This window comes from Takifugu flavidus, chromosome 11, assembly GCF_003711565.1.
Source record: "Takifugu flavidus isolate HTHZ2018 chromosome 11, ASM371156v2, whole genome shotgun sequence".
Classification (NCBI taxonomy): Eukaryota; Metazoa; Chordata; class Actinopteri; order Tetraodontiformes; family Tetraodontidae; genus Takifugu; species Takifugu flavidus.
In genome coordinates this window covers 5,860,133-5,869,467 of record NC_079530.1, presented here as the reverse complement: position 1 = coordinate 5,869,467, position 9,335 = coordinate 5,860,133, and the positions used below count along the sequence as shown (strand labels likewise).

Below are 9,335 nucleotides of genomic sequence, written 5' to 3'. Positions count from 1 at the left end.
TGGATTTTCTTTCTCCTCTGATGAGGTGTCCTACAAAACAAGCAGAAAAAGGCATGACGTTTCAAACAATACACTACTTCCTCATTGTAGCATTACCTTGTCCAGAGACACGTCATACAGCCCAGCAATGGAGTTGGCTGGTATGCGCATCTGGCTGGGGGAAGCTGCTATAGACAGAAACAGTTGACAAGTGCATTTTAGGGAGTGGGGTTAGCTGAAAAATCTAAAATTCAAGGTACTATATATATATATATATAAAAAAAGGTGATAAAATTCCATCTTGATAACATGGTAAAATTGTTCTTTTGTGTGCTTTTATTGATTTATAGATCGATTTTGCATTTTTCCCCTTTACCAGATCTTCCATTGGTCATCACAGATTTTAGCTTGTTGCCCTGCTCCTCCAGAGACTTGATTTCACCTTTCTGGGCAAGGAGGAAGTAGGCAGTCATGACCTGGCCCGCGATCAGAACACAGGCCAACAGGGTGATACCTGCCACTTTGTAGGCACGAGTTGAGCGGCCGCTGCAAGGCGGGGAGGTCAGAAGGTTAACATCTTTAATTCAACCTCATGTTCAATGTTACCCCAAGGTTCTATTTCTTCCTTAATATCTACAAAAGGAATGACATCAGCCCCTGGCAGTGAAGTGAAACTCCTTCATGTCTGAGTTATTTTAAGAACATTTAAAACATCTAAACATACTCAATTCAGAACTAATCTTCCATCTAGCCTTTGTTGAACAATTGCATAATGACAAATAAATCAGCTTCTATTCAGAAACTCTCATTGCATAAATATGTAAAAACATCATCTGTATAATCACTGAAGACATTATTCATTAATGTATATGTGATTGAAATGTTTTTTATTCATGTATTGTGTAATGATCAAATTAGCACTGAAATACATTTTAAATATATTCCCTCAAATACAATAAATCAGAACTGATATCTGACAGAGTAGGTAATTAGTAATAAGTAAATAAGGAGTGATAAAAGTGGCACATTAAGGAAAATAAAATGTACAATATTCTTACCCATTTGGTGGCTCGTTGACGGCTGCGTTGCCGGTGATAAGAGGCTGGTTTGCGGTCTCTGGGTCCATCTTTACACGAACACCTGTAAACAATAAATTTAATTCTGTACCATTTATAAAAAAAAGTAAAAAAGAGACGGAAGTCCAAATATTATTACCTTACTTCAGGTGAGGATTCAAGGCCGTTCACAAATAAGAATGGCAACAGTCGAGTTTGTACTTTTATGCCTGACGCGCAACAAAAGGAACTGAAAACATCAGGGAAAAGCCCCGCAGCTCCGAAGTGTCTCTCAAATGGAGTTTATTGGCTGCACAATTTCTGATTGGTTCCTCAGGATGGGGCGTCATCTGTTGTCAAAGACAGAATACCAAGATCTTTAAACATTTAATGGCAACTTTCTCTTTTCATTCTAAGTTTTGCGAATACTTTAACTTCAAGAAATAACAAAATGATTATTAGTATTATTATTATTGTTGTTGTTGTTGTTACTATCATCATAATGATCATCATTATCATTATTATGTTGTGAGCAAAAGTAAGCAACATATGCAGCTCCAAACACTGTGTTTAAGAATAAATTAGTATCTTTACATTGTTGCACTTTTGTTGTACATAGGTTCACTAAGTTGTCTATACTGGGATTTAGGCCTATTGGGATTTTAATATTTCTGTTAATTCTACATTCTTAATTTGTAGCTAAGCTTTTTAACTTTGCCATAAGTGAAATTAGATAAATTTGTTTCTGTTTTTAAATGGCAAAATGTAGGTATAAAGAATTAGATATCCACATAAAGTAAGCTATATGGCAAATCTTTTAAAATCTTTTTTGTTAGACAACACAAATAAACCTGATATAGCTTTTTGCCATAGACTCCACCCACAAGGGGGCAACAGAGAGTTGACAAATTACCTTTAGAAGGAAGTGACTTCCAACGGCCTCTTTTGATTGGTTGAAACCCCACAGTGTTGCAGGAAGAATCTTTGATGCTGCTACACAATACTCGCTAATAAAGCAAGGTACTGCTTTACAAATCATTTTGTAAAGAGTATGCTCATGATATGGTAGGAAAATATCGTTAGACGTGACTCATCTAATCTGCTTTATTGTTTACCTGGTTAATGTTGGAAAGGTTCAGCGCGAAGCGCCAAATTTGAACGAAAATGTGACCCTTGCATTGAATAAAGTCCTTTACGCTTTGAACAATGTACATTAAAAGCTACCCCAATTTAATTAGTTTGGAAAAAAATTTGATCTATTATTGTCAAAACTGGTAAATACCGCCTAACTCTGGATCTTGTTCATCAGATAATGCCCCGTCGCCGAGCAACCACCGCCAAACCTGTAAACTACAATATGGACTCAGACCTGTAAGGGACATTAATTTGTGCTTTTATTTATGCCACTGAAAATAATCATTTTGCATCAACGTTTCATAATTATTTTAAATGATTCCAAACACCATACTCTCCTATCAGGTCCTTTTCCCAAGCAGTCAGTAGTGAGGAAGATAATGAAGAATGGAGACCATCAGAGCCAAAGACTAAAACCTGTAAGGCTGACAGACCCCCTGCATCAAAGAAGCTGAAAGCACCTCTCAAGAGAACTACCAAAAGAACAGAGGCACAAGCATCTACACAACCCCAAGCTCCAGAAGATCCTACACATCTTAAACCAGCAGTATTGTGTAAGCCTGCTGCAGAGGAAAAAACAAAGACAGCTCATGTTTTGGCAAATACAGGAAAATCTGTGTTACCTGCAAGGAAAAAGAAGCAAATGAAGGAAGGACAAAAGAAGAGTATTGCTGGAGGAAACATAAAGAAACAACGGAGTAACAGTCCCGAGGAAGAAATGGCCAACAAAAGTGGCCCAAGCAACAGAGTTAAAGAGGAGGTTCGACAACTCTGATATTTCCTCACTTGAAATAATAATACTTTCAATGATGTTGCTCTTTTTTGTATACAGGTTTAATCATGCATACATTTTTCTGTTTCTTTGCAGAGGGTGTCTTTTATTGTTTCAGAAGCCACTGAGACTGACAAGTGCTCCAGTGAAGGATCGTCACTTTCAGGGTTTATACTAAAAAAAGAAGAGCAAGTTGAAGATGAAGATTTCACTTTTGATGAGCCTTGCCCAAAGAAACAGAAGACAAGTCGTGCCTGCCTGGGACATCCAACATTTTCACCGTCATCAGCTGCACAAACTCTTAGGAATGAACTCAATATGAACTGGGACTTGATTGAGGTATTGATGTATGATTTAGTGTGACTGATATCTCCTTTATTCACATTATTCAACTGTTCACAAATATTGGCTTGGAAATATAGAAACCGAGATGCCAAAGTATTAGTCTACTTTAGGGTTTTAGGGTTAGGGTTAGTCTTTTATATCTGTAGAAAATGGTGAGGTCAGAAACTGCTTTTTTTTTAAAAACAAAAAACAAAAAAAACTTGTTTGAATAGATTTATGTCCACTTTTCACAGCTTCTGTCCAACCTGACATGTGTAGAACGTTGGGTTTGTGAAAATATAATAATGCTGCTTCGGGAGGATAACACTGTGCCTTTCGTCGTGCGGTATCGCAAAGACATGATCAACCACATGGATGCAGATTCTGTCAGAGATGTCCAGCTAGTGTATCAGGAGTTGTGGTAGGTAACTGTTTAAACTACATCCATTGCTGATGTCTCGCCAGCCCAATATAAGTCGTTTCTTATTAACACTTGCACCCATGAAATACTGTTTTTCTAAAATTTACCAATTGGGTCAGTACATTTGCGGAATGCGCTACATTGACCACTAGATGGGGCTAAAGGACAATTTTTGAGGTCAAACTGACAGATGCCTGATTTAATTTTATTATTTTTTTGAGGTCTGATCGTTTATTTTGTTGTTCACTTTCCAGTCTGTAAAGTGTTGTGTGGACTGATATTTTTCAGTTCTCTTGCTAAGAAGACTCAGTCTGTGATTCAAACTCTGAAGAAAGATGGGGTTTTGACAACCGATCTTGAACAAACCCTCAGGAGCTGCAGATCTGTCGATGAACTGGATCATGTGGTTCATATTATTTTAATTCATATTGGTCAATTGAATATTATAAAACTCTAATCAAGATGAATTTCAGATTTCTCTTTCTCTTTTGGTTATAGTACGCTCCCTATAAGAAAGGCAGCAAGCTCACAAAAGCTCGCAGAGCCAAAGCACTTGGCCTTGAAGTGGCGGCTTCAGCGCTGATGGAAACTCCACAAACGCTCGACTTAAGGAAATGGCTTAAACCGGGTGTTGAAGGTAAGCAAGGTCGTATGAATTACCTTTTCCTTCAGCTGTGATCATATTCTCACACATTTTGTTTTTTTGTCAGGCCTGTCCTCAGTGGAGGAGGTAGCTACAGGTGTGGAGCACATCCTGGCCGATATGATTGCCAAAGACCCTGAGACGCTTACCCACGTGAAAACATTGTAAGGATCTTGTCACGCAATAGTCATGTTTTGATTTACTCTGTGGTTTGCTGTCTGCTAATATAATACTCACACTGATCCTCCTTCCTGTTCGTCTTGTGTCAGGTGTGAGAATTGTCCTGTGACCATTCAGTCATCTGTATCCAAAGCAGCACTGAAGGAAAAGGTGCAAGGGAAGGGTGCCACCAAAGGCCACAAAAATACTGCAGCACAAGCTAAAAACAAAGACATTGACAAGTTCCAGCTCTACTGTGATTTCACCTGCAATATCCAGCGGATCCAGCCCCACCAGGTAGCACAACAAAATCCATCCCTTTTCTTTTCATTGTGAAACTCGAGTTCATCTCAAGCAATTTTATAGATATTTAGATGTGTTCTGTTCAACAGGACTATTTTAGCTCGGTGAATTCTTCTGACAGGAGGACTAACTTCTTGTTAAGTATAATATGGAAACGTTAATCAGAGCGCCAACATGGCCGACAGACCAAAAGTTTGACAGTTTCTTTTGTTTGCGAGACACAATGTTGACGTTCCTGTCCAACAACCTTCACAAGCACAGCCTGCTCTAATCCAAACTGAAGTTGCTAAATATTAATACCGCCTTAAGAAACTGTAGACAAATGAATAAACATGAAAACCAAAAATGCTGGACCACACTAAAGGTCATTTACACCTTTGTCATTTGTGATTTGCTCGCCCCCGACATCCCACACCCCCCACACACGCATACCTTTTTTGTTTTTTGTTGATGTCATGTCTGTCTCCCTCATGCCCACCCCCTCTGAAGAGTAGCCATGTCGGTGGCAGTTAGCCTTGTCTGTGCCTCCACATTTACCCCCCCTGCCTGTTCCCTGCTCTTCTTCCTGTCTGTCCCTCTAGTGACTTGTGGGTTACTCAGAGTTGGTCCCAGGCCTCATGTGTCACCACAGCTCCCATCATCCACTGCCTCTGTGCCACAGCACAGTCTCTGGCAGCAGCACTCTGCCCTACAGTCATGCAATCACACGCACATGTATTCCTGCGTGTGCACACTTGCTCACACACGAGCCCGCCCTGCAAGTCCCCCTATTCTCTCCTCTTAACATATGTGACATGTCCCCTGCTGACATGCCATTGGATTAGGAAGCTTCGATTGACAGGCGCTCTCCTGTAGTGACAGCTGCTGCTGCCTGGCCCAGGGGCAGAGGCAGGGATGGGGACATTGAGTGGGTTATTAAAGGGAGAGAATGAACGGTTAAGCATTGCTGAAGCGTAGACCTCTCTTAGCTCTATTCCCTGATTTTGCTTCCTCCCTTTTTTCTGACTAAACATCAGACCTTTAATTTGATGATTTGCCTTGGTCATAAAGCATCAATCCACAGGCGACTGTGGCCCTTCGAGCTGTCAAACTCCGTCAAAAACGAACCTTTTCTAGGAGAAAAGGATGTACAGGTGGGAGATGTGTTTTGACATTAAGTGTGTGTGAGTGCACACTTGCCCCATCTCCTTTGGCAGGTTTTATTAAGTCACATGTTTAATAATGCCGCCTTCCAGGTGCATGAAAACGAAAGGATGACGGATGTAAAGCATGTTTTGTGGAATGGACTATAATGGAACATTTTCATTACATTTTTATTTAAAAGTGGTATTAATATTTTTATAATCTGAAAAAGACAAGGAGAGACCATACATATAATTGTGGCACTTCGAATTTTGTCACCATTTTAATCTTAAATAATGTTTATTTAATTATAGATGTTAATTATGCAGGTGATACACAATCCTCAAACAAAATATTGCATATGGTTTTGTGTTAATATTTATTATATGTTTATACTAGCAATTTCCTAACCAGAAGCTTTGTATATATGTGTGTGTGTGTGTGTGTGTGTGTGTGTGTATGTGTGTGTGTGTGTGTGTGATTTAAACAACATAAAGGTTTTGATATTACTTAAAACAGAGTGAATTGCATTGTTTGTTTGTTTGTTTATTTACTGAATCAGATGCTTTTGGATGTTAAAATAATTCATTTACATTTTTAACTTTTCATTCATTTTGTTATTTTACTCTATTTTTTATCTTTTAAAATTGAGATAGTAGGAGTGAGCAATAAATCAATCGATCGGCTATTTAAGTAAAACCCCAAACATTCATTGTGCATTATTTTTACTTTGCCAAACTTTAAAAATCCCTGCAAGAGTTTTACCCATTATTATGCTGCATTTATAGCGGGCTGACTGACGAAGTTGTGGTGTTTAGCTCAGATTTAAGTCCGTCAAATTTGATTTGAGGCCTCATTGGAAGGGTACATATTTACCTTGTAGCTATCAGCAGCAGCGCGCTCCGGAGGCTGCCAAAACACATTTATTGATGGTGCAGCGGGGGATCTTTAATGTGATTTGCGCTCTGATCAAACAGTTTAGTGCTCCACGTTTGGGGCTTGCCCACAGAGAATATGTGGTCAATGCAAACATTTCATCAATCAAACACCTCTTTTTGGTGGAAGGCTTGGGGAAAAGCCTTTTAAGCTCTCACTGCAGCACTTCTGTCCTTAAAGTCCAGGCCAGGTCACGCTGTCTGCATGTCTCTAATCTGTGTCAGTATGCATGAATCATGCTGTTTATCCCTGATATGTCAGATGGATAGATGTGTTGATGATCGTAATCCTCTACAGAAACGATGAGACAGAGATGGAGACAGAGAGAACGGTCACTGGCTGGCTGCCCTCCCTTGGGGGTTGGAGGAAGGATGAAAGGGCATCTAGGAAAGACATTCTGTCTGCTCTCGTCAGACTTTGGCCAGTACTTTGTTACATGTCACTTGTGGCCCGTCTAAGACACGAGCACATGTTTCTCACATCACCCTTCCTCTCGGATCACCCTCTGTGTCTCACCACTGACCCAACCCAGGCAGACACTGAGAGACGTAGCGACACTTGTTTCTCATCTCCAGGGACGGTGGCCAGCCAGAGAAGGACACACAGCTCAGTATTTACACTCACTCATGAAATTACAGAATGGCTTTGGTGTTTAAATTACAGGATGCAGAAAAAATACTAGCTGGTTTTGCGTTGTGTGGTTGCAAGTGGACTATTTTTATTTTAAAGAATAAATACAATTGCAATTGTATGTCATCTTATATGCTATTTCTGAGTTGTCTTTCGTGTTTACATATGGATTTTTTAAAAGCATTAAACCTGCTGTTATGTAGGAAATGTTGGGTCATTTTAGGGTGTATTTTTGTCGTTCTCCATGACACATAATAGCTATTTAAACTTTTCACTTGAAGCCTAGCGACACAGCTTTAATGAGGCGCATTTCTGTTTTCCACTTTATTTTCACTTTGAGCTTCCCCTGATTCTCAGGAAGTCGATATTTGCTTCCTCGTTTTGCTGCATGTCACGTCAGCGCTTTGATGGAGATTGTTTGGGAAATCTCTTCACTGTTTGCGCCGCAGCCGAGAGCAGAAACATGCCATCGGATGAAAAATAGAACTTTTAATCATAATTCAAGTGGGCTGGGTGCATGCAGTCTGTGCCATTAGCTGTGTTTATTTTAGTGTGTTCTGTATGGGTGCGGCACTTCTGAGGGTGTCGCTGAGTGGTAATAGTTGTGGCACCATGCGAGCGGGTGTGGGTGGGGGGTAGGCCTTGCGGTCTCAATGCTGATGGTGGCATAGTGGTGGCATTTGTCAGCTCGTTTCTTCCGCTTGGTTTCCAGATTGACGTCTTGTTTCTTGGCCTTGTTCTGTAGCGGGCTAAAGGTTCCCCACTGAAAAGGTCAGACACTTACTACTGTTTGCTTAACAGCATGTAACAGTTCCTCTGAGGGGGACCAGCACACAACACAACAGGCCTGGCCACGGGATACACTCCTAGGCCCACAACATTTACACACTTGTGTGTAGACGCTGAATTATTTTATTTTGTGCTTCTTCAGAGGTTTAGGTGCCTGTTTTTTTATGTGTACAACAGCCTTTCAAAGATAAACTGAGTTAAAAAGAAATGCTGTTTTCTTCCAACTTTCTCACATTTATGAGGTTCTGCTAAATGGAATGGAGACATTTCTAAATGATTATTCACTTTATGGTCATTGGAATCATTAGTAACTAATCACAAAAAAATAAAATGAGTGTTTTTGTATATGAAGATAAATATAAAAGTAACAACATAATAATAATAAAGACCTGGATGAGGTCGGCTTTAGAATAATCTGCTCAATAAATGTGGTTTGCTGCTTCCTAAAAACTACATTTGAATAAATACATATATCATCCTTTTTATGTTCAGATGCTTTTATATCCAATGATTTATACTTTATTGATTTAAGGGCTCTATTTTGTGCTTTGTGCTTCCTGTCTGAGAACAGACGCTGGCTATTAACCGTGGGGAGAGTCTGAAGATTTTGACAGTGAAGGTGAACATTCCTGACAGGGTGAAGAGTGACTTCAGCAGGTGGTGCCTCAACAGCAGGTCAGAAATCCAGTTTAAATACGTAGATAAACACAAAAGAAATACAAATTCTCTGTATTATTTCAAAAAGGGATCCGTTGAGAATTTATTGAGAAATTTGAAACACAGCCGACACCTTTTTGTCTTCTCCTGTTAGCCTTATTCATGCACATTTATATGGGATATAGTACAAATTGTGCGTTTAGAACACCGTTAGTGCTGGATCAAAACTAAAACACAGTCTTTAATGTAGATTTTCTGTCGGCCACACGTGTGTAACTATGATAGACTTATATTTCTTTGCAGGTGGAGGCCAAAAACAATGCCAAGAGAGGAACATCATTTAATCCTCAAGAATGCAGTGGACGACTCTTATAAAAGACTTATTCAACCGTTCCTCAGCAGGAGTTACAG

At 39.7% G+C, this 9,335-nt stretch overlaps 1 protein-coding gene across 2 annotated transcripts in view; it reads left to right on the top strand.

Moving 5' to 3' along the window:
- The first annotated feature begins 1,957 nt into the window (after positions 1-1,957).
- Positions 1,958-9,335, top strand: part of srbd1 (S1 RNA binding domain 1) — a 28,589-nt gene continuing 21,211 nt past the window's right edge. The window contains exons 1-11 of one of the 2 annotated variants that reach the window (XM_057047484.1): positions 1,958-2,054; positions 2,344-2,405; positions 2,514-2,928; positions 3,037-3,279; positions 3,519-3,685; positions 3,974-4,091; positions 4,184-4,322; positions 4,396-4,492; positions 4,598-4,784; positions 8,839-8,942; positions 9,228-9,335. In XM_057047484.1, coding sequence (XP_056903464.1) covers positions 2,347-2,405; positions 2,514-2,928; positions 3,037-3,279; positions 3,519-3,685; positions 3,974-4,091; positions 4,184-4,322; positions 4,396-4,492; positions 4,598-4,784; positions 8,839-8,942; positions 9,228-9,335 — 1,637 coding nt within the window. In that variant the 5' untranslated portion in view covers positions 1,958-2,054; positions 2,344-2,346. Of the gene's footprint in view, positions 2,100-2,343; positions 2,406-2,513; positions 2,929-3,036; positions 3,280-3,518; positions 3,686-3,973; positions 4,092-4,183; positions 4,323-4,395; positions 4,493-4,597; positions 4,785-8,838; positions 8,943-9,227 lie in introns of both variants that reach the window. The other variant, XM_057047483.1, reaches the window with a different exon arrangement.